This window comes from Tachypleus tridentatus, chromosome 13 (genome assembly GCF_004210375.1).
Source record: "Tachypleus tridentatus isolate NWPU-2018 chromosome 13, ASM421037v1, whole genome shotgun sequence".
Classification (NCBI taxonomy): Eukaryota; Metazoa; Arthropoda; class Merostomata; order Xiphosura; family Limulidae; genus Tachypleus; species Tachypleus tridentatus.
In genome coordinates this window covers 129,698,953-129,725,721 of record NC_134837.1, presented here as the reverse complement: position 1 = coordinate 129,725,721, position 26,769 = coordinate 129,698,953, and the positions used below count along the sequence as shown (strand labels likewise).

The 26,769-nt window shown below is 34.0% G+C and overlaps 1 protein-coding gene across 5 annotated transcripts in view; it reads left to right on the top strand.

Moving 5' to 3' along the window:
- Positions 1-2,703: 2,703 nt before the first annotated feature.
- Positions 2,704-26,769, top strand: part of LOC143237385 (heat shock 70 kDa protein 14-like) — a 46,847-nt gene continuing 22,781 nt past the window's right edge. Inside the window, exons 1-5 of one of the 5 annotated variants that reach the window (XM_076476586.1) lie at positions 2,780-2,927; positions 6,521-6,688; positions 9,332-9,412; positions 13,712-13,837; positions 14,944-15,046. In XM_076476586.1, coding sequence (XP_076332701.1) covers positions 6,566-6,688; positions 9,332-9,412; positions 13,712-13,837; positions 14,944-15,046 — 433 coding nt within the window. In that variant the 5' untranslated portion in view covers positions 2,780-2,927; positions 6,521-6,565. Of the gene's footprint in view, positions 2,928-3,141; positions 3,260-6,511; positions 6,689-9,331; positions 9,413-13,711; positions 13,838-14,943; positions 15,047-26,769 lie in introns of those variants that run through there. The other 4 variants (XM_076476585.1, XM_076476587.1, XM_076476588.1 and 1 more) reach the window with 4 other exon arrangements.

Here is a 26,769-nt window from a genome sequence, read left to right as displayed (position 1 = left end):
ATAAAGCTACAATTTGGCTCCGTAGTATCTAAGTCCTAGACAAATATGCCAGTATTTTAAATATTACCAAGCACGAATCCTGTTCTTTAAGAGAGAAATGAAAACACATATGTTTACTATCCAAAACATGAAAAATAAATTGAAAAAAAAATCACAGAATGAGACCCTCATAATATTCAGCGACTTCAATGCAAGATTATGAAGTGGTTTTGAGAACTAAACAGGTATTCTGGTCAAATGTGTAATTAGTAATGGAACTAAAAATTGTCAGAAAGTGTTAGAAGCCTGTACATATCAAAGTCTGTGTTTTACTAACATCTTCCTTGTTAGGGAAACTTAAGAAAAGCATCATGGAAGAGTCCAAGGTCAATGCATTAGCACCAATTATATCTACTGTTGTCTAGGCCTAACCATTCGAGATAAATCCTGTACATTGGGTCTTATCACAGTACTGACTGTGGTACTGACTACGCTTTAATCTGTTGCAAAGTTAAAATCAATGTCAAAATGATTAACAAAAACAAAAGTATCAATCATCCTTAGATTAAAATCAGCCAAATTTAAGCTATAAATAATGCACACAATTCAGAGAAAAGGCTGTGACAGCAAGTGTACATTATACAGCCACTGAGGCTTGAGAAGTTTCAAAAACTAATATGCACAGTGTTATTGTAACAATATTTTGGCAAAAAAGGCAAGAAAAATGCAGACTGGTTTGAAGATTTTTCTGAAACCCTTTTATTACTGGTTGGGAACAAACGTACAGGGATAATCGTCTACAAGAAACCTATCAACACCACAACCCCAGGAAATTTGAGAAACGTTCAAAGAGAAATCCAAAAATAGGCTAGGGGTGTATCAAAGATTTGTAACTGAAACTATGTGACAATATTTAGAAAAGAGTTGGTGCAGGTGACATCCATGTAATGTATAAAGGCATTAATCGAGCAGTCGATCCATTCAAAAGGAAAAAAGTTACAAATTGAGTGATAAATTAGATATTATGGAAGTTCATACTCTAGTAAGACTATCACTAAATATGAAGAACTCGATGGATTGCATAAGTTTAAAGTTATGATGAAAACATGAAATGCTCAAAGAACTGTTTAAGTTTGAAGTTATGATGAATTTGGACAATGAGTCTTGTTGAGAAGATTTTGCAATAAGTCATTAAATCCATTCCGAGGAACAAGGCGCCCAGTAACGACGACTAGCCTGTTGAGATTTATAAGTGTGCCAATAGCAAATTACTTTGAAATATCCATAAAATTATACTACTCTGTTAGAAAAAGGAAGTAGGGAATCAAGGTTATAAAGATTCTCAGTTTGTTAATTTATACAAAAACAAGGAGGACAGAAGTCGTTGTAACATTTGTATTATTCTCCATGGCCTAGCATGGCCAAGCGTGTTAAGACGTTCGATTCGTAATCCGAGAGTCGCGGGTTCGAATCCCGGTCGCGCCAAACATGCTCGCACGCCCAACCGTGGGGGGCGTTATAATGTGACGGTCAATCCCACTATTCGTTGGTAAAAGAGTAGCCCAAGTAGCCAATTTATCAATTCTATAAAATACGTCTTGGACATTGTTTTAAAATGTGTCTCGGGTAAGAGAAAAGCTCCATAAACAACACAGGAACTTTTAAATTCCGTTATACAGGAGTGGAGAATCTTGCCACAATGGCAAATTCAAACTTTAATTCAGAACATGCTAAACAGGTGCAAAGAGAGCGAAATGCACGTGACAGACACACTTATTACCTCTGATAAATCTATAACTTTATATTATGTATTATTGAAAAACATAGAAAACACGAACATCACATTAACAAAATAAAAATCAGAGAAGCATTAATAATAAAATCCTGCAATTAGCAACTTCCCGGACACATTTCTAAATGTTTTCATTGTTGTTTCCCTGAGACCTTCCCAATCGTATGCAATAACTAAATATTCTTTCAATATACGCGCATTGATACGCACATACATATGTAACCACTATGTAATTTAAATACTAGTTAGTTTGTTAAATTCTGTTTCAAGCAAAAACACCTTTACTGTTAAAACATTTATACTTGAGAATGATCGCACTAGTGATCGAAACGCAGTATCTTCTTTACCGTAAAAACTGTAATAAAAGAAGTTTAAAATATGTTAATGAAAGTAACAAGTAGATAAATAATATACTAAGGTTTACTTAAGAGACTTAGAGATATTGTAATTTGCATAAAAAAATCCTATTCAATAATTGCGGGTCTTGGAGTATTAGAATAAATGTTTAAAAGTGGAAACACTTTTATCACATATTTTGATCTGTAATCGATGTGTCGATAAATACACAATAAAATTATAATAATTTTATCACTCGCTAGAACTAATTTTCTCGTTAACATTAGTGGAGAAAAATACTACTAAGCCATCTTAAAATATTTAGAGATTAACAGACTTAAAATGGTCTTTGAAATTAAGCATAACATCATAGCTATTATGTTTTAACAAAATGCTATATTGCTATTGTTAAACTTATCCCTAAAAATATTGGTAGTGAATATTTTGCGTTATTTCGATTTTAGTTTTCAACTTTCTAATATTAATAATCAAAGTTTTCTTCATATTATATATAATCCAACTTATTTCAATTTAGATATCAATGTTTACGAATTCAGGTTTTATTTTTAGTTATACAAAAATAAATAAGTTGATAAAGAGTTTCAACGCGATGCATGATTTAATTTCAATTTTTTAATTTTTAGTTTTTTTCTAAAAATTGTGTAAATATTCTTTATCTGATTTTGTGTGGGTCATATATCTCTCTTTATGAACGATTAAATTATAGTACCATGTGCTTTTAATCTTAGCGGTGGTCATGGCTGTCGTTTGTTTTGGTTTGCATCTAGGATCTACTAATATGTGTTTAGCACTTCATAAAGTATGTATGCTTTAACTTTAGAAAGTTAAAACTCTAAAGTTTAATTTACCGTTCTGCTAACTTTTTATATTTGAACTGTCGAATTTGGTGTTCTGTTTTCAAGTGATATTAATATTAGGGCAAAATTGAATAATTTTATTTATATTTTTTACTGTTGTAGGCCTAAGTTAATACCAACATAACAATATAGGTTCAGACTTTTTTTTTTAAAGAGCCTCAAGGTAGTAGATCACAAAGCCATTGGATCCGTATGATGACAGCATCAGAGCCACCTCTAATTTAAAAAAATATAAGTTAACTCTGGTATATTGTTTTGGCGGGTGAAGAGAAGTGTGAGGATTTTTTGTACTTACATGAGTTAGAACTTGCATTTTGAAAACTTTTTGGTGATATTAAAGATACCACATAAAAGATGAAATCTCATCAGTAGGTTTCAGGAAAATAGTTAAGTTGTGGATTGAAGGTTTAAATTAATTGGAGACGTGAATTTTTTATAAGAATAAGTATTAAAGGCACACATGCTCATAATTATAGAAAAAAGGGTGACTGCATATAAGATACCAGCTTTACCTACAAAGTACAATAAGTTACGTAACTTGTAAGAGATAAAATTGGAGGAAAAGTTATACATTTAAGAAGTATAAATTAACTTAAAGGATTATATTAAGATCAAGAGAGCTGGTTAAACAGGAGATTAGGAAATCAAAACGGAGATTAAAAAAGCTGAATGAAAATATAAAATTTAACAGTAACTTCACCTTTTAAAGGTAAGCAAAATCACAGGATCATAGTAGGGTTTTTTGAAGGATGATAAAGGATGGCTTATTTCTGATTATGATGAGGATTATAGGTTATTAAATAGTTTTACTTTAGTTTTTACAAATGAACATTTAAGATTGTTCATCATTCTGAACAGTTACAACACGGTAACAGAATTAAATAAAATGATCACATTAACACTGAACTTGTTAAAAAAAACATTGGGAAGTTTAAAGAATAATAAGGCTCCTGGACCAGATATTTCCCCAAGGGCTTTGAAGGAGGTTAAAGATTGTATGTATGAACTACTATTGATGTGAGTCCTTAAATAATGGGAAGTTGCGACAATATTTCAAAGGAAATGATAAACATTGATAAGGTAATTATAGACTTCATAGTCTTGTACCAATGGTAGAAAAAGTTTTTGATAGTTTGTTCAAGTATTTTTTTGCAAAGCCAGTTAACAAAATTTAAAATTGTTTTGGATATTCAACATGGTTTCACTAGACAAAAATCTAGCAGATGAGGAACAACGTGTAGATTTTGTATATTTGAGTTTTCAGAAAGCACATGTTAAGGTGCCACATAGTGTGAGAAATAATTGCCTTATTAGATAGAAAAATGGTTGGGTGGTAAAAAAAACAGAAGGCTGTTATAAATGGAGTTCAGTCAAACTGGACTTGTATGATAAGTATGATACCTTAGGTATCAGTGTTATGACCATTGCTGATTTTTATATATATCAGTAACATAGATGAAGGATGGGCAATAACTGTTTAAGTTTGCTGATGATACTAAAAAGTTTGGTGTTGCTGGTTATGAGGAAAAGTTTGGTGTTTTGCAAAAGTATTTGGATAATTTAACAAGTTGAATGAATAAATGACAGATGACTTTTAATTATAATATATGCAAGATAATGCATGTGAATTATGGATTATATTTAATCCATATATTACATTAATAGGGATGGATCTAAATTATAAGTATAAATTTTATGCAAAAAACTAACAGTGTTTTGGAAGAAAATGATCATGTTTATCTGGTTGATGAACTTTTAAGCCCTTTAAGCAGTGTACTGTTACTACTGGTAGGGCAAATATAATTTTTGCTTGTATGTATAAAAGTACTGAATACTGATACAAGAGAAAGCACATGACAAGGTGTGACATAAAAAAAAAGTGTTCTCAGTAGGCGTGGAAGAAACATTGGTTGGTTACAAAATAATTTAGATCATTTGGCAGATGAGTGGCAGATACTTTTTAATTATAATAAGTGCAAGAGAATGCATGTAGGTTATAGTAATTTAACTTACCAGTGTAAGTGTGATGAGAATGCCTGTACTAGTGTTATGGAAGAAAAGGGTCATGTCTTAAACAAGTGTCATGCTGGTTCATCAAAACTGGCCTATTTACTAAAGCAAACTAAATTACAGTAATCTATATGAAATAATAATAATAAAGATTCAAATTCAAATATTTATGAAACCTTTAATTTTGTTACATCCATTACATCTGAAAGCAACCCATACCAGATGCTAAATACTCTGTTACAAAATAACTCTTTACCCTTTCACTATGGGCTTGCTATAATATATGCGAGTTCACACATTTGCAGATGTTAAGTATTTGCAATATAACTTTTGATTTGTTTGGTTTGTTCGTGAATTTCGTGCAAAGCTACTCTAGGGCTATCTGTGCTAGCTGTCCCTAATTTAGCAGTTTAAGACTAGAGGGAAGGCAGCTAGTCATTACCACCCACTGCCTGCTCATGGGCTTCTCTAACAAATGAATAGTGGGAGTGACCATCACATTATAATACCCATAAGGTTGATAGGTTGGGCATGTTTGGTATGACAGGTATTTGAAAGAGGGACCCTCAGATACAGCATGAGTATTTTCACAAAATTTGGTAGACATTTGATAAAGATTGTATACAAAAAGTCAAATTTTTAATGAAATTTTTTCTTACTGAAGATTTGTTTGTGAAAATAGTCTATTTTGTTACTAGTGTGGGTGCAAATTGATTTCATGCCATAATTTAAAGAAAAACAAAAATCTCTTCTTTGTCCCAAAAATCTCTAATATTATTTGCATAATCTCTTAAAATCTAAATACATTTTAAATGTTTGATTTTAGTAAGCCTTTATATTTTGTTGTTTTTTTATACTGTAACTCTGTGGGGAGGCCTGTTGCTTGACTAGCCTTGTAACTATAAACAGGAAATAAATATAAATTATGTTGCTTCAGGCCAGAATAATGATATATTTTATGATGCTAAAATACAAATGTTTAGTCTAAGTAGCTTAAGTCTCATAACATTATATATTTACATACATATTTAATTTTTGATTATTGATCTTTGAATCATGCCTAGCTAATGTTACACAACTTTCAGTGATGTCATGCACATGCACTCTTGTTCCATATTCAGTAATATAAAACTGATGTTCAGTCATCCCTGTCTTAGCTGTGTTTTAGCATACCAGTATTTTGTAATAGACAGTAAAATTTAAATTATTATACATTATATATATATAATTACTGTTTAGAAATAAATTATTAAACTTATTAAAATATGGAATAATAAATGATGTAAAGCAAATAATTATCTCTTCTAGCTTTGATATACTCCATGTGCAAAACTGTAAAAGGCTTAGCAACATATATGAAACAAAACTTTAAAGTTTTATATATACATTTGAATTCCACAATAATTTATTAAGCTTAGCAACTAAGATGCATTTAGATTTTAAAAAATGTGTAGCTTTGAGCTGAATAAAGACACAACCTAACCCCTTGAAATCTTGGATAAAACGAATGTGGTAGTCTTTACAGAGATTAAAATGGCTGAGAAAACCAAGCTGTTGATTGATTATTCACATGTCATATCTTGAAGTAAGCATAGAAAAGGAATCATTTTCAAAAATGGAAAGCAGTGAACAGGGTGCTGCTGGGCTTGATTCAGTACATAAGCGATACCTCAGCAAAATAAAAAGATACAAGGTTTTTATTTTATATTCTTGCTTGATAATATTAGTAATTTGAGTTACTAATTTTTATGAAATTACAGACTTAGTATTTTGACATCAGAAATGTGTATTTTTAAAGTTTCATTTAACATACCATTTGACTCACTAAAATTATATTTGGATATTGACTTTTAAATTAAGAAATTAAATATAATATTAAAGTTTGAATTATAATTACAATTTGATTCCAAATTTATTGACATAAGTTCATAAAATAATAACTCAATAAAATTTTGAATGCAAGTAAATAAACATGATGACCTGTGACCCATTGCAAAAGGTTTAATATTTTGGAACAACTAAATAAGAAAAATTGTTAAAACATAAAAAAATCTTAAAGCTAGCCCTTATAATTTATTTACTTATCAAGCCTTATCTTAAAGTCACTTATATTTAATGTCTCTGCAATCTCCAAAGCAACCCATTTCAATAGCCAACCACCCTTTTCTAAAAATGAAACTGTCTTAGCTGGAAATGACTCCAACTCTGTCAAAATTTGTCTTCTAATCCTACTATTCTCACTGTTTAATATGAAAAAGGATGGTGCATCAACACTTTCAAGTCCCTTTGCAATCTTAAACACTTCAATCAGATCTCCCCAATTCTTCTCTTTTGAAGAGAAAACAAAATGAAAGATTTTTTTCTTCTCATATGATACCCCTTCATCCCAGGACCATTCTAGTAACCCCTCTTTGAATCCTTTCCAACAATTCAATGTCTTTCCTAAGGTAATGAGTTCGGGATTGAACGTATTATTTCAAATGTGGCCTAACCACTGACTTTTACAATGAAATCATAACATCATTTGACTTGTATCCAATATTTCTGTAGATACAACCTAAAATCCTATTTGCTATACCACTAGAAACAGCACACTGCTTGGATTGTTTTAAACTGATGAACTGTTTCACCAAGATTCTTTTTTAATACTGTTAAGGCTTTTCCTATCCAAAGTATGCTTATGATTAAAATTATAACCTGTATTATCTTACATTTATTGTAAGTAAAACCCACTTGTCATTTATTTGCCCAGCTTACTAAATCTAAATCCTTTTGTAAATCACAACACCCAAGACCTTAATATTATCTGTCATTGATGTCAATTGGAAAGAACAATGGTCCTAAGATTGAGGTACTTGTGGCATTAATCCAGTTTGACTGAATTCCATTTCTAACAACCCTCTGTTTTCTTACATCCAGCCATTCTTCTATCAAATTTGCTAATTATCCCCCACAACTATACAGCTATTTTTTTCACAAGCCTTTTATGTTGTACATTGTTAAATGTCTTCTGAAAGTATGTCTGCAGACTCACACCACTAGAAACCAGGTTCTCAATACCTGTTGTGGGCAGAGCACGGATAGCTTTGTGTGTAATTCTAAACAAATCTGAAAATTCAGATTTACCAAATCTACACCCATCTCTTTTTTACATAATCAATAACCTTTTCAAAGATTTCCTCTCAGTGAAACCATGCTGATTATACAATAAATCTAAACTTTGTTAAATTACATTGCAAAGCATCTTTTAACAGACTTTCTAAAACTTTTCCCACAACTGATACAAGGTTAATGGGTCTATAATTATTGGGACACTTTTATCACTTTTTTTGAAAAGAAGTGTTACATCAACTAACTTTCAATCCTCATGTCTGGATGTGTGGTATGTCTTCTGTATACTACCAACTGCCCTTTCACTTTCTGTCATCTATACATTGTCTCATTTTATCCCCTCTTTGTCTCAGCCACATATTTCTAAACCCAGAACTAAAATTAAAAACTTCTCAACTCGTGATAACAAAGTAACTCTAATCTTCCACAACAAGCTCATTCTGAACCATGCAAGTGAAGTGAAGAAGAATGCAAGTATTCTCAAACACCCCAGTAGGAATAGGACACTTATAACACTCCCTCCTTTAAACTGAATACCTGCCTTGTTTTTATTCTTAGCTTTCCTTATTAAAGAGTTGTGCATGCATGTGGATAAGTAGTAACACCCAGCTGCACACCCTCAGGTATGGGTGTAAAAATTTCAGGTTTCTAGGTCTTTCTTCTATGGTAGTCCCATGCACACACAGATATGCCCTTTTATTATTACACATTAGAGTTGAAAAATATCAGCTCAGGAGCAGAAATTAATGTAGAAAGACAGGAAATAGTGTTAGAAACCCAGCATTTCTCACGTTTCTCATAAATAGCTTTTATTCTAAAGGTGCCTACTTGCAAAAAAAGGGCTATATAGGTTGGTTCATTTAACACTAAGGTATGACTCTCTTGTAGATTTGAACCCTTGGCTGATTTCAGTAAAGAGAATGATCTTGAAGTGTGCGTAGTGTATTTTTATGGTTATGCAAGTGGTAACTGTAAATAAAGTAATATATATGGGCATATTATATTTGATGTTTTAGCAATGAACATTTATGAAGAAATATCGAAGTAAAACTTAACACTGTTGATTAAAAAAAATCCAGGAATTTGATCTGAAATAAAACATTTATGTTTATTGAAAAATTAACATTAATTTTTACCTTTTTACAAAGCAAGGAAAAGAAAGGTTTTTATATTTTCTTGTTGTGATTCAAAATAAATACACTAACTTCTTTTAAAATATTTTCAGGAAGGTAAAACAGAGGTGATTGCAAATGATGCTGGAGACAGGGTAACACCAGCAGTAGTGGCTTTTACCAACAATGAAGTTGTGAGTTTTTCATTCTTGTTTTGATTATTAGTCTTTTTGTGTACTATGAATCACTATCACAAAAGTTACTGTCTATGTGTATGGACATTGTTTAATTTTTTACATAAATTAAAACTGGTTGATTGATTTTTAAATAATTTTCCTCTGATAATAGGTTGCATGGTTTAGTATTGTGAAATAACTGAATAATAAATATTATGACTAAATTAATTAATATTACTAAAATAATCAATTAGTGTTTGTTTGTTACTGTTTTTGATTATTCCAATTATTCACCAAATAATATTTCAGTTATTATTTTGCATAAGTTTGATCAGCTTAATTAACAAGACAAAATCAACCAATTAATTTAAATTAATATTCCTGATTAATTTTTATTATTCTGCTTATTCAAATTATTGAAATATTGCATTATTTTTTATTATTGTTAATCACAAAGCTACACAGTGGTCCATCTGTCCTCTGGTCATCACAGGTATCAAAATCTGATTTGTAAGGTAATGTTTTTGTATGTTTAACCATCTCTTCAGAGTAACTGATTAGTTGAAGGTGATTGATTAGCAAATTCTGTTAATTGCCCAACTGTTATGTAAGTGTGCATTCAAATGCATGCTAACTATGAACAAGCTTTTCACCTTAGTTGATTTTTGAAGCAAGATTGTTTTTATCATTGAATAGTCTGTACAGTGGCTAGATTAATAAATAACATTTTGTGATGTAATAATACTTCAACTTTTCCATTGTAATTGGGACAAATGTATTCTCCTCCTCCATCTTGAATACTATCATGAGAAATTTGTTTTATACCATCAAGACAGAGTATCACCAGCCTTCTAAGAATTTACCAGTTCCAAATTACAGAAAAATTCTGAAATACTTCTTTTGTGTATGTGTCTCAAAATGAATCTGAATGTCAGTGAAAGAATTAATACCTTTAATCCTTTAAACATTTTTTCTTGTGAATCACTGAGCCACACTCAAAATTTAATTACACATCTTTACAATCAATGTATGTATATGAAATAAGCATTATAATGGTTGCTTATGATTCGAAATTTTATGTTATGAGTTTTAGTTTCTTTATTTCATAAGAAACCTTTTACAAAATGCTTGAAACTTCAAGTATAGATGTCACCTGGCCCACAACCTTAGAAAAATCTCAACTTTCACACTGTCTTGTTTAAGATAATGCTTGTTGTGTTGGCATGTCTAGGCAGTAATGTTTACTTGCCCTGTTGACACATAAGTCAAGGTTTTACAGCCTAATGTAGTAAAAAAGTAATTAATAAATTTAATCAACCTCTGTTTGGTGCCATGCTCTCCTTCTGTACATTTGTTTGAGCTTTATAACATATACCTGTGGTTGATACACATACATGTACATGGTCATTTAAAAAGATCTCATTATGCTATAATCCAACAGTGGTTAGTTTGAAATTGATGTGTGGTTGTAATCTTGGAGGTGTAACTGCTTGTAGTGTTGTTGGCTGCTTTATTCATGATAACACTTTTTTTTTTTACCTAAAAATATTCTTAGAGACAGTTAAGTTGTATTTAGGTCTTTTATATCTATGTTAATCATGTATGATTTGTTTTAAAATGCATAACTGAAAGGTTTAAACATTTTTTAAATGTACATTATACTTGGCATCATTTTTCAAGGCTTAAGATCTTTTATGATTGTAAAATAGTTTATCTGAAGACTTTTGCATTTTTGAAGATATTGTAAGTATGCTTCAAGGGCACCAATGACTTGAACTGAAATGAGTAATAAAAGGTAAAGGACAGGAAAGGAGAGCAAAGCATTAAAAATTAACTATGTGTGAAAAGGAAAAAAAAAACTCAAATTGTGAATATAATAAAAATGAGGTCTTTTAATATGTTCTGCAAAAAATTAAATATGTAAATTTTTCCCATTTTGTAATTTTAAACATTACATTGCACTGTATGTTGATAATATGTGCAGTTAAAGATATAGTGGAGAAAATGAAAAGATATAAACATGTACCTTAAAAAAATTTGATTTTCTTGTTGGATGCTCTAAATTTCATTCTAATGAGACTCAAAGTGTAAGATGAAGAAAAGGATTTTTATACTTAAAGTGAAAACTACCTTTTACATGGAGTATTAAGTAGAAGTACATCATTAAAATAACATTCATTGCATACAAGATACTTATAAGCTTTAATAAAATCTTGCCAGGTTTTGCAAGGACACATTAAGCAATCTCAGAATTAAGGTATGCGTTCTTACATTCATGTTGTTCTCTAGACAGGATCACTGTGTTATATGATCCTGCTGAGAAAGAGTTCAATCCAAGCAGAAGCTTACAGCATCCTCATTCCTGATCAAATTTCCAGGCCAACATCCTTTCTTCCAAGGAGAGTGACCTCTCAATCTTGTGGTGTAATCCTCTGTGTGACATTTTAAATCTTCTATTGATTACAAATTACCTCTTTTGATTTTGATCTCAGGTACATCATTCATGTACCTAGGTTGTCACTATATTCAGACAGGATTAGATCCAGTTTATAACTTCAGTTTTTTTCTTACTCCATCAACCTTCTTCCCCCTAATTTGTTTTCCTCCACATCACTCTAGGTCAGATTTTACTGATTGATCATTCCTGGCTGGCTCAGATTTTGTTTCCTTGTCTGGTTTGGCTTGGTATGTTTTTCTTGTTGTTCTTGAATGATTTTCGTAACCTATATTTTAAGAGCTCTTGTGGTATATTCTCTTCAACTTTTTCATTTCTTACCATCTTCCTCCCTTATTCTCAGTTGGATTCAAATGATTTTCTCTGACTAGTACGTGCCATGGGTTGCTTCGTTGATTCCAAGGCTTCTTTCCATTGAAGTCATTTCTCATGGTTTCATTCCCTTACACCAGTCCTTTGTCTGAGATTTTTTTTTTTCCTTTTGTCTCTTATCCATTGAGCTTACCTTGCGATCCAGTTGGCATTTTATTCTGTATGTCCTACTTCCCATTATAATTTCCTGGTATTTTCACTCCACCTTCCTTTTTTCCTGCATATCAACCCTGTCAAGTGTTTGTGGTACTTCCTTTGTTGAGCTCTGTGAGTGTATCTCCCATTCTGTGCTTTGGGATTTTTCCTTGTTTGGATAAAGTCACCCAACTGTTCCCATCCTTCACTGTATGGTGAGACTGTGACTGATTAAAATGCCTTTTTGTGTGTGTGATATACAAACCTCTTTAAGCATGTCCCTTTTTATCTTTTTGGAATTTTTCTCTGTGGGAAGTGGTGCTTGTGCAAGTATACTTAAATTAATCAAGTCTGCACTGTAAGGCTGTTATAACTTAACAATTATAATTTCTGAGGCCACTAAATATGCATTGCTGAGATAGGGTGTTATTGCACTAGGGGCAGTTCCTGTCAGTTTGGTTTTGAATGAGGTGATTTACATTACAGAGACATCTTTATGATGCTGGAAGTCAGGTTCCTGGATTGGTCAATCAATTTCTCACATTGCTATCTTATATCCTGCTCATAGATTAGGGGGTGTGAGATCCCCTCTGGTCTGAAGAACTTGATGAAAATATTATATGATCTACTTTCTTACTCCCCACCAGATGGCTGGGTAATGAACTGAGATAATATACTGTACCAGAAGTTATAAATTTCCTATAGTGAAAATGTATTTTCAATAGTTACTTGCCTTTTTCAACCCTTCCTCCCCACTGTAAACTGGTGCTTCAATTTTCTGCCAAAACTTAGTGATATTTCGGTAGAATCGAATAAAAGTCACTTGCATCAAGAGAGTCTGTTGCACTGTTATTAGTGAAGAATTGTTGAATGATGATTTGCATGTAAAACTCATTGGAATCAGTCAATTCCAGATGTGGGAGATCAACGGTTTGTGGCATGTACAAAAAATATTTTGCATATAGAGGAGGACACTGAGTGAGAATAACAATTTGTGAGAAATATTATTTTCAGTACAAGAAAATTTAACTTTTTGCTTCTCCAAGTGATGCATCTTTTATGGATTTCTGTGTGATCAGATTGTTGGAAAGTACTGGGAAATTGTCATCTTCATATACTAGATAGATTATGGTAGTGTATTGCACGTGACAGTCTTATGAAGGAGTCTTTTGCAATGTAAGTTACCCTGCAGGGCAACTGTCAAGAACCATAAGATGTTGTTTAGTGACATGAACTGTAAAGACTTTATAAGGCTTCAAAATCATTTTAATGTAACATACTAGATCTCTCTATTGCTATAAACATAATGTTCAAACTGAATTTCAGTAACTTCTTCATTTTTGTTTTCTTTTTAGTCTGTAGGTCTTGCTGCAAAGCAGGGTTTGGTTAGAAATGCAGCTAGTACAGTTTGTAATGTTAAACAAGTATTGGGAAAAAATCTGCAAGAAATGGAACAAGAAATGAAAAACAGTGGTTGTAAGGTACATGTGTCATTTGGTTTATTATTTTTAGTTTTGTATAATAATTTTATGGTATATAAGTTTAACTGATGTTTTGTGGGTTTTTTTAATGACTGATTGCTTATTATTATGAAATATTTTTGTTAATATTAAATTGTTATATTTGAATTATATGGAAACTTTAAAGTGTTTTATGTGATTACATTGTATGAAAAAAAAAAAATAGTTGTAACAATGTTTTGACTTTTTTCCAAGTAGGTTTATTAAGGTAAATTGAAATTATACATGCACTTTGTCTATTTGACCTATTTGCAGAATTTGTGTGTAAAGTAATTCAGTGGAATAGACAGAACAAACATAATGGGTTTGGTAATTTTAATGGACTGCAGCTACTTCGTGAATGAAAAGACGATGTTTTGGCTTCTTTTCTGAGGCATTTTTCTGGTTGCTGTAGATGCTTTTTTAATGTTTTACAGAAGTAAGCATGGCTGTGTAGTAGAGCTTGAACTTATAAGATTGAGCAGATATGATGATTGTCAAGTCTTGTCAATAGGACTGATGTCAACATGTTATCTGTGCAGGTTGTTGAATGTGGTTGCTGATGCACATGCCATTCTATTTTTGAGTTCATGTTAATCTAGTTTTATATAGAATAGGTAATTTCTTTGTTTCTTTTCTTTTTTTCCACTGGCGAGTCTTGTTAATTGTTACATGTTGATTCTAGTTTTTTTATAAATCCTATTTTGTTCTTATTTTCAGCTAATACTGACTCAATTGGATGTATTAAACTTTAAAGTTAAATTTCTAGCAAATCCTTTGAAGCTTTTGCTTAAGTTGGGAATATAGGATAGAGAAATGATTGATTTATGTTTAATTGGGCCTTGTTGTGAATGTTGAGGTATCTTCTTCTTTGAGATCTTGTTGTTTGTAAAAAGTTTTTCTGAGATTTTGTGAAACCTACTTTGTGTGAAATGGTTGAATTATATGAAACATGGTCTAATTTTAAATGCATTAAATGTTTTTGATGCATTTCTATATTTCATTATTGATACCAAATGATTATCCAGCAATGATGTTTGACCCTTACTGTCTTAGTTTAAAACGTGTTTTTTTTTGTTTTTTTTCAGATTCTAACTGAAGGGGAGATGAAATATGAAATAGAAAATGATGGGAAAATTTGTTTTTACAAACCGTCAGATATACTGGTTCTTTTATTCAAGAAAATGCTTGGTAAGTACTTTAAAAGTAAAGTACTTTTTTCTGTTTTAGTATTTCATCAATTAATGTGATTTCTAGCAGTCAATTTCGAAGAAATGTTTATTTTCTGATAACACCAAAAAGAAACTGTGTGTCACACTATAGATCTTTAATACATGTAATCAAAGAACAATAAATTGAAACATAAAAATACAAGTTACTAAACAAATCAAAAACCTCATCATCTGGTTGAAAAAATTACATTTATAACAGAAAACGGGTAGGGAGGAGTAAATCTGATTTCCTAAAGGAAATCTACTAGATTCTTGTTGACTTCTGGAGCTTTTTAAGTAGTGCCTTAGAAAATTCAAAGAGAAATTCCTGAGTATGAAAATTAATATTACTGGACGAGATATAATTATTTCAAGGTTTTATTTTCAATTTTTTTTTATGAGAAAGGCCCAATATATTGTCTCTTAATTGATATGGTTAATTGTTTTACAGTATTGATTTGTAAGCAGTTTGCTAGTCAGAATTCCTGATATTGTTTCCCATCTACTTCACTGCAGTAAATTATGAGTGTGTCTTAAAAACTAAAACAACAAACATTTATAATAAAATGTTTATTAGTAAAACATGAACTGATGTTAAGTTGACAAGCAATGATTTATAAACATAATGAAGTGGTTTATTTTGGGAGAATAAAATTCATGTTCCAACAGAACATTGGTCTGTCTTTTTCAATTTAATATTACAATATCATAATGTGCTTTCATCCACAAATATGAGTCAACTAGTTTTTGCAACAACTGTTACCATCATCAGAATTAGTCTATTATGACTGAAAACTCATTAGCTTATACTTATATATAAGAGAGGTAAGGGTTATGATAAATAATATTCAAATATGAGAAAGGCGAAGGCTATTTTCTTTTCAGATAGAGTAACTGACTGTTCATCAGCAGATTATTATTTTAAATACAACTACAAGTTATGTTACATTTTAGCCTAAATTTTGTGAATTAAACAGTTATCCTGCTAGATTGAAACATGTACAAACAAATTTAAAACAGAACCTACTATGAATTCCTCAGATATCTATCAATAGGAAGAAAAATGCAAAAATAAGTTATGTTAGAAATGTATCAAATGTTACAGATTCCAAAATTATTTTCAGTCTCGTTAATTACGTTATTCTGAACTGATCTAAAGAGAAGTTGGTCATGTGTTACATTATTTTATAACACTCAGCTTAGCATGCACAAATCAAAAATCTTGCTATTAAAAATATTTTAATGTTTTATTTCATTTAAATTTCCCCTCTGTGTGAATTCCTGTACGTGGTGATAGGACCTCTTTCAGTTTACCTCCTCTGGGATCTAAACATCCACCCACGTGTTTGCCATGCGTGGCAACCTGTGAAGGGGAGGAGAGGATCTTGGTGATTGAGGGGCCCAAGCCTAACACATCATTTTGGCCTTGAATTCCTGTAGATGGGCAGCCTTGGGTTAATTGCCTCGGACTAGGGTAAACCAAGTATCAGTGTTGGATGATTTCAACAGATGTTGTGGTCATTATATCTGATGCTGGTGTTTGGGTATAGTGCTCATGAAACCCTGGCATTGCTGCAGTGTCCTTGTTTGACATTTTAGTGCATCCCCTTGTAGAGCTCCATGGTGAGTGGGGTCAGTGGGTACCAAAATTTCCCTCTCTTTATTATGGATACTCCAAATAAAAATCTTAATAAAATAGTGAAAAACAGTCTATAGGTAAATAACCATGTCTTGAAGATTCTGAGCAGCAATCCTCACCATCTGTACCACCAGTTGTACCTCATTTTCTTATATTGCATTCACTTTCAGACAAACCTTTAGGGCAAATTTCTCCTTTTTCATTCAGAAGGAACTAGAGGGAATTGCTGGCTCTCCAAAGTCAGTAAGGAAGCTTTGATCTGGTGCCATATTAATAGAAACATCCACATCTCAACACAGTGAACTCCTCTTGCATTCAAAGGCAATTGGGGATATATCTATTGAGGTTACACCTCATGCTACTTTGAATTCATCATGAGGAGTTATTGTTGAGAGGGATTTGAAGAACATCCCTGAGTCAGAGATTCTCACTGTTTTCTCCACCCAAAGAGTTTCTGCAGTGAGGCAAAGATGGAAATCGGTGCAGGCCAATATCCTCATTTCACATTTATGTCACCACGTCTGCCTGCCACCATCAAGGCAGGCTATCTTAATTGCAGAGTATGGCCATACATTTCAAACCCTCTCCGATGTTTCCAGTGTCAATGGTTTGGTCACTTGAAGACGTTATGTTGTGGGTCCTTTTTGTGTGCTTGTTGCAGTGGCAAGGACCATGATGAAATGGTACGGAGTGTGAAATGGAACTTTTTTGCATCAATTGCAATGGCTCTCACCTGTCCTACTTTCATTCTTGCCCTAAATCATTGGAAGAAAAAGAGGTGCAACGTCTGAAAAGGATTCGTAACATTACCTATCCTGAGGCTTGAAAATTGCTGTCCACCACCTCATCTCGGACATATGCTGCTGCATTTCGTAACACAACTACAATGGGAGTGCAGACAGATCTCTCTGTGACTCCTAAAGAATCATTCTCCAAACAAATGGAAAGTCTTTTGACCTCCATGGTTAAAAAAAGTTGATGAATCATCTTCAACACTTATCTCTATCCCGTACATACATTCCAACAAACCCCAAGATTCACATTCTTTGATTCCAAGTACAGGCATTTCCTTGGATACATCTTCTCTCACCTCAAGATGCAAAACAATCATTTGTTCACATCCTCAGTCTCTGGAATCCCCTTCTAACAGTAAAGACCTGCCCAATCAACCCAGGGCAGGATCCATGGAGGTGGATAGACCTCCCTCTAATAAGGAATAAGGAAAAAAAGACATGGTCATAAACAGAAGGGTTCTCCACCCAATTTGCCTACACGAATATTAAAATGGCCACCCTGATACAATGGAACTGTCGAGGTTTGCATTCTAATCTGGATGACATCAAAATACTGATTGCTTCCTACCATCCTGTTTGTCTTTCTGTACAGGAAACATTTGTGAAACCTGCCAATACAGTCAACTTTCAGCAGTTTTCTTTATACAGAAATGACAGGTTGTGTGATGGACGAGTTCATGGAGGGATGGCACTGTTGGTTGATCAGCATATGCTTGCCTTGTTTTTGTCACTTGACACACCCTTGGAAGCCATAGTCATCCGTGTTTCCTTGGGTCATACCATCACTGTTTGTTTTCTCTTCCTGTCACCTGGAGAGGCATATGATCAATCAGACCGCGATGCTCTCATTGAACAGTTGCAGTCTCCCTTTTTTATCTTGGGGGACTTTAATGGACATCATCCCCTCTGGGGAAGTGCTGATATTGATAGGAGGGGTCACTCTGTAGAGCGTATTCTCTCTGATCACAACCTTTTTCTTTTCAGTACTGGTTCTTCTACTTAATTCCATGCACCTAGTCAGTCCTTTACTGCTGTTGATCTCTAATTTGCTCCCCTTCATTATTTTTCCATTTTTTATGGAGGATTGACAATAATCCACGAGGCAGTGATCATTTTCCTATAATCTTGAGAGACCCAAGTGCCCAGGTGGAAGCTGGATCAGGCAAACTGGCCCTCTCTCACTGCTCTCGCAGAACTTGATCTTGCCATTGTCTGTAAGCCATCAATAGATGACTGTATGGTAGCAGTAACTGACTGTATTATACATGCAGCTGCACAATGTGTTCCTAAAATCTTGACAAATTTTTCTCTATATCCTTGTCCATGGTGGAATCCTGCCTGCCACAGGGCATGGAAGGCTCAGAAACAAGCCTGGAATACTTTCCATGGATATCCCACACTCTCAAACCACATCGCTTTTCAACAGGCCCATGCACAAGCTCGATGGGTAAGACATCAAAGCCAGAAGGAATCTTGGATAAGTTAACAACTAGCATATCTTCTACCACCCATTCCAAAGTTATAAGGGATAAGATTCAAAGGTCAGTGGCACAATATAACTCTGTCCCCCCTCTCAATCTTGCTCTCTGAATGCCAGGAAGTAGCTGATACCCAGAGCATCGCCGATACTCTAGGTGAAAGCTTTTGCCAGGTATGTAGCACTTCTGCTTCTTCTTTCACCTTCTTAGCCATCAAGACTTGGGCAGAGCAGTAACCTCTTTCCTTTCAAGCCGATTGTCTCTGTGACTATAATCATCCCTTTACACTGGTGGAAATCAAACTGGCCCTTCATCGGTCTGGCAGTACATCAGTTGGGCCTGATTATGTACACTATGAGATGCTGTGACATCTATATCTTGCTTCTCTTGCTATTCTTCTGATTGTTTTTAACTGGATGTGACAGGAGAATGTTTTTCCTGATGCCTGGCACCAGGCTATTGTCCTACCTTTCTCCAAGCCTGGGAAGGATTACAAGATTCCTTCAAACTATCATCCAATTGCTTTGGCAAGCTGTCTCTGTAAGACCTTAGAGAGGATGGTTAATGCTCATCTTGTTTGATTCGAGGAACCAAACAACCTCCTCTCGCCCACTCAGTGTGAGTTTCCAACAACAGCGCTCCACCATGAACCACCTGATTTGACTTGAAACGTCAATCAGAGAAGCCTTTCTGAAACAAAAATATCTTGTATCAATATTCTTTGACATTGAGAGGGCTTATGATACAACATGGAGGTATGGCATTTTGTGAGACCTCCATATATATGGGTTACGTGGCCATTTGATCATTTTTTAAAAAAATTTTAATGGACAGGAGATTCTGAGTTCGTGTGAGTTTAACACTTTCCGTTCTTTTTTACAGGAACTTGGAGTCCTTCGGGGCTGTGTTCAGTGTGTCACACTGTTCAGTGTAAAAATTAATGCTATCACTGAACAACTTCCTCTCACTGTTGCAAACAGGCTTTATGTCGACGACTTTCACATATCATGCCAGTCGTCGAACATCAGGTATATTGAACAGCAGCTACAGACTGCCCTCATTTCTTTACTGAAATGGACCACAGCAAACGGCTTTACCTTCTCTCTCTCTAAAACTGTTTGCATGCACTTTTTCTGCCAATGGTGTATTCACCCTGATCCTGAACTCTGTATCGATGAAGTTGTGCTGCCTGTGGTCCCTGAGACTAAGTTCTTGGGGCCTATCTTTGACTGTAAGCTAACCTCTATACCACACATCAAGCAGCTATGGGTCAAATGTGCAAGAGCACTGAACATCCTCCATGTCCTCTCTTCCACCACTTGGGGAGCAGATTGATGTTCTGTGCTAAAGATATATCATGCCCTTATTTGATCAAACTTGACTATGGATCACTGGTCTATAGCTCTGCCAGACCAATGGCCTTAAAGATGCTAGACCCCATTCATCATCAAGGACACTGACTCTGCACTGGGGCTTTCCACACTTCCCCAGTTCAGAGCTTATACATAGAGTCTCATAAGCCTTCTTTGCACCTCTGCCGTTTGCGACTGTCTTTAATATATGCTTAGAAACTTCATTCCTTACCAAAGCATCCCATTTAGGGTTGTGTTTTCCTTCCTCGATGGGCCATGCTTTTTCAGACCAGACGGTCTGCTATTGTTCCTTTTGGCCTTCGTATCCAGGTGCAGTTGGATGAATTGGGTCTCTCCTGAGATAACATTGCTGTATCCACTGGTCAGCCCATCCCATCATGGTTTCTTACAGTCCCCAATTGTGACCTATCTTTAAGTTATCTGAAAAAAGTAGGCATTCCAGATTGTAAGTACTTTCTGCTATTTGCTGAACATCTTTTGAACCATCCTGCCATTCCTATTTATACAGATGGTTCAAAATCAGGTGACTGTGTGGACTCTGTCATGGTTTGTTGTGGTTCGGTGATTGTGTGCAGAATCCCCTCTACAGCTTCTGTGTTCACTGCTGAACTGTATACTATTTCTCCTGCCCTGGATCACATAGAAGCTAAGCAGTACTCAAACTGCACTATTTATACTGACTCGCTTAGTTCTCTACTGCAGCACTTACCCTGGACTAAATTTTTCTGTAGCCAGGCTATAAGCCAAATGATTTTTTTTGGTAGCCAATTTTAGCCAGTGTTTTAGCCAGATAAGTTTGATCCATATCCAACCCTCCAGCCAGTCATGTACGATAAGACAGTCAAAGAATAAATGACAACTAAGTTCTTATCATACATTTTATTTCAATGAATTTATCATTTATCAAATTTATTATAAAACAACAGTTTCATAGTTACAAAGTTCAATGGTTTTCACACACAAATCATTACAATAATGACATGGGAAGAAGAGTCACTAAATTAAAAGTAGCTGTTATTACATGCTGCTAAATAGGGGTCTCACTAGACTTGCAAACCAGAGAAAAGTTTTGCTCTAATTTTACAAAATTATGGAAAAGTTTACAGTCAATAGCATTCTTTTCTTCTGTAATATAATCTGTATAAGATGACATTTCCTTGAGCTTACGAAGGGTGAGGTCTGGTCTGTTTTGGAAGACCACTTCTCCTAAGTCTCTCTAGTGAGAGCCCTGCTTAATAAAATATATATCATCACTCAAACATCACCAAACTAAACTTGACAAGTTTCAGTAACATTCATGCTGAAAATCTGAACACAAATTCATGACAAAATGAAAAAATATATACATGCCTTGAAGCATGTAATTTTGTTGTGCCTTTCTACTCATTTACAGTTACAACTGGTGCCTTTGTTTCAATTATAACATTAGAATATGTTTGTTCTTTTTTGTACTCCAGATCTTAAAGGCACATTTAAAATCAAAATCTCCAGCATTTGGACCATCTATTGACAGACACATGATATTTTCCAGGTTTTTAGTACTCATTGAATTCCTCAGACACGTTTTTATCAAATTCTGCTCACTAAAACCTCTCTCACAATCAGCTGTTGAAACTGGAGCTACCAGCAGTCTCTCTGCCAGTTCTGCACTTGCAGGAAAGGACTCTCTGTATTTTACTGTAGAAACTTTTAATGTCTGTTACAGACTTGCTTCCACTTTCAAAAGTAGATCTAGCAAATTTTGAAAATGATTTCAATTCTTGTTTTGTTCCCTCGTGGCCAAAGGTTGACAAATAATCATTGATTGTGTCAATGTCTGCTGAAATGTCTGTGTCTTTGAGCAGTGGGTTGAAGAAATTTGTGAGGGAAGCCAAAATAGCTGCATCATCATTATCTGAAAACCTGTCATTCAGACTTCTTATCATATTTTCTGTGAACTTATCACATATGTTTTCTGCCTCAGACCTTTGAACTGCACTGTCTCTTATGGTATGCCCACCAAACTGAAAAGTGTACAGTCCATCTGAATCTAACTGAAGCTCAGCTGGCACCTCATTCAGAAATTTTGACAGCATTTCACCAGATTTGTTTTGTTTCATTTCCTCCAGACAATAGTTGAAGCAAGCAGTGGGTGAACTTCAGAGAAATTAAGATTTTTCCTCTGAAATGTTTTTGACAAAATGGCTAATGGCTTCAAACAATCAGCCAAGTAATGTGACACATACAGAAATTTGAATGAAGTGATGGGTTTATACAAGCTAAGAGCTTTACCAGAGGTCTCTTCCATAAATACAGACACAAGGCTGGAGTAGTTGGAAAGCAGTTCATCTACTGCACCTTCAAAACTTAACCACCTGGTGTGAAAGATCTCTTTAAACCTCCTTTCTTCTGCATTGATAATGCTCTGCACTGCAGTCAAAGTTGCCATATGTTTTGGTGAGTACTTAAAAAACTTAAAGAAGGAATTCATAATATCCTGGTACTTGACAAGATATGGTATGCTGTCAGCTCCTGTGGCACAACTCAAAGCTAGTCTGTGTGCAATACAGTGTGTGGCTAGGACACTTGGTACAAATTGCTTTAGTCTAGTAACTACCCCAGACTTTGACCCAACCATCACAGCAGCACCATCAGAGCTGACACTACATAAATTTTTCAATTCAATACCCTTCTCTGATAACATACTAATGACTTTTGTAAAAATGTTCTCAGCATTAGCTTTGTAAAGTTCACAGACTCCAAGGAAATAGGTCTGTGGTGTCATTGTACTGAACTGATCCATCTCAAGTACGTGGATGTAGCTGACAAGGTTCTGCTTTACTGAAATGTCTGTACTTTCATCAATCATGATGCTGAATTTTCCATTTTTGGCTAGTTTGTTTTTTAAATTTTCTCTCAACACTTCTGCCATACAATCTTGGAAGTCACTAACACTAGTGTTGTGTTCATAGGTAGTATGTTGGTCTACTACCAGATGCTGTGTTGCACCCTGGAATTAAAACAAAAAGAATAAATACATAAATAAATAATATGTGGGAGTAGTAACTCTAGAACATGAATACATAAATCAGTAACAAATTTCATCAAGAACAACGGAGAAATTCCACTTGTAAAACATTAGCTGATAATCCTTCAACAATTTAAGAACATAAAAACTGCATTATATACATAATAAATAATTTGTGAGATTAGTAATTGTGGAACATGAATATGTAAATCAGTAACTATAACAATTTTTTCATTAAGAACAACAAATAAAATCCACTTGCGACAAGAACAGAAAAACTGTATTGTATACATAATAACTTACCTGCATCATACATAGTCTGTTTAGATCTGGAATTAGGGAACTTGTTAGGTCATGCTTTGCTGCAAAGTAAACATTGTGCATTGCAGCTATGATGGCAGTCTCACTTTTGTTTGTGGCTGAGACTGTGGCTTTAGTCATCGCTGTAGACAGCTTGAATGCCTCCATTGCATCTCTGTGGTATGAAATAAATGATAAAAAAATGAATTACCTCATGCATCACAACATCTTTTTAATGTAATAACACTACTAAAGTATTAGGAAATAAATTGACATGGGCATATTTTTTTTCATTATATTTAATAATTTTATAAGTTTAACTATCCAAATAAGTCTCAACATTTACTCAGTCAATAAATACCTTTTGTTTTCTGATGCTTGGTTAGGTTGTCTTTTTTCATCACTGCACAACCAGTTGTGAAAGTGTTTGAGTTCTGTACTTTAATGCACAATGTGCAAAACATTTGCTTTATAGAGGCTTCATATTTGAGCCAGTTAAATTCATTCAACCATTTTTCTTGGAATGATCGTGAACTGTCAGTTTCAGATTTGGATTTTTTTGATGGAGGCATTAGACAACTTTCACTGTCTAAGGGGTGTTTGGCCTGCAAAAAAGCCATTCTGAGATCTGATGAATTTGCTGCATATTGGCTCAATTTATAGAGAATCTTTCCACTAATTAACATTTAGTTTTTTACATGTACGTGTTTATTATGGTACTAATCCAGTAACCACTTTTAATTAAACTTACCGGCCAAGCCATGCATCATTAGATAATGTAATTACATGTGTGAAAGCCATCACAATCTTTGTGGTCATCCTTTAATTATAGCGCTGCTAATCAACCACATATAAATGAGTTATTCGTGTCAAGCCGTTAGGTGGCTGTTGATTGAACAATTTTTCACATGTTTGTCGATCCTGACCATGACCTTGCATGAATGCAGGTTATTGATTTTTATCTGCTTACCGCATACTTGCATTAAAAAAACGTTGATGTAGTGAACCAGTCTAGCATTTTGTAAACAAACTGTGTTTTACTGGTATATTCGCCAATTACAATTTTTCTTTGCCAAAAAACAAAAATGATAGCCATTGGCAAATATGGCGAGCGACAGCGTGAGCCCTGCTACTGGCCCAGGAATTGCTTCACCTTGGTTCACACCCTGTTCTCACCAATATTCAAAACCAACTGGCCCATTTCTCTTTAACATCTACTTCTGTCCAGTTTTTCTGGATACCGGGCCACATTGGTATTCGGGGGAACAAGCTCGTCGACACTGCAGCTAAGTCTATCTGCTCTGGCACTATCACAGCTGTGCCTGTCCCATATATGGACTATGGTCCTGTATTCAAGGCTTGGTTCCATGCCAGCTGGCAGTCGACTTGGAGTGAGCAATGCAAAAACAAGCTTTTCCAAATAAAACCCTATATTGAACTTTGGTCATCTTGCTTCCGTAAGGATTGAAAAGAGGAAGTCGTTTTAACTAGGCTACGCATTGGTCACAGTTTTTTAACTCATCATTTTCTTTTACCTGGAACTGATGCACCATTGTGTAGTTTGTGTAACACTCAAATCACTATCAGCCACATTTTACTTTCTTGTCATCTTTACGACTCTCAATGATGGCACCTTTTTAAGCATGTTTTGTTCCACAGTTTGTCCGTAACGTTAGACAGTGTTATTGGTGATGGTGACACTGTCCACCCTGGTAATGTTTTTAGTTTTTTAAAGGCTGTTAATCTTTTTAATGCCATTTAAGCTTTTTAATTTAAACATCACACCTTTTTAATGTGGCTCCCTTTTAAAAATCACAGTTCATCTAGTTCGATTTGAAATTAGAAATTGGCTGTAACGTGAAATAACTCAAAACCAGGATGGGAAAGGCCAATTTTAGGTGACTAACGCTGCTATTTGAACAATCCATTTGAACTAGCTGTCAGTCATCCTGGTGAGTTATTATTATAATCTTGCTCCACGTCTTTTAAAACCTTTTTATTACTTTCCTCTTTGAAAATGGCCATAACGTCAAATAACTTGGAACCAAGACTGGAAAGGCCAACTTCAAGTGACTGACGATGGTTTTTGTACTTACCTGTTAGTCTTCCTGGTGAGATATGATTATTACAGTTACGCTGCAGAAAGTTCTTTACAACTTGAATTATTGTAGTTTTTTCTCTTAACGTTGTGGACCAAATGTAAACATTGGTTTTATGCTATTTGTGTTTTTTTTAAACTTTGTTTTGTTTTACCTTAATTTCCTCTTATGAATTTTACTAAATTTACTTTTAACTTTTTACTGGATGTTTGGTGCAGATAACCTAGCTGCTTTGTGCCATAAAACACTAAATCAACCAACCAGCCATTTAAATTTTGTTACTTGTGACACACCATTGAACTTAAATGTAACTCTTAGGTTTTTTCAGTACATTTCATAAAGTAAAAACATTATCACCAATTTTTATGTTCTACTAATATTATACATTATTTGTGGGTGTGGGGTGAATCTATGGTGTAGATCTCTGAATTTTGGAGATGATGAGCCTGGTTCTCATCCATTTGATCCAAAGACTAAGCTGTAGGTGTATTGTAAGAGTAACAGTCAATTTCTCAGCATGGATAATAAGTTGATGCAGTTTGGTTGCCTCCCCATGTAGTCAATAGCTGAAAATTAGGAATGGCAAAAGGTAGCATAAGTAATTTCACCATAAACACCAAATATACATGTGTATTATCATGCTTCTCTATTAACCACAATTTCTTGAAAAAATGGTTTTCTCTGTGCACAGATTGTAGTATTGCTTTATAATTAAGAAACAAAAAAAAACAAACTAGAAATAATAGGATATCCTGAGGCTCATGATAAACATGCATAGTATTCTTTATCTGCCTGTTATAAAGCTTCATTTCACAAATAAATCCTCAGTTTCCTCTTGTGTGACATGTCACATATTTTCTCTGTGTATCTTCTGTATTTTATCAACTATGCCTCAAGTAAGTACAGAATTTAACATAAATTACTCGCTATAAAATCATCATTGCTCAGACAAACCATAATTTTTATAGCCTTACATTTATTGGTTACAAAGCTATCAAATGGAAAATCAGACC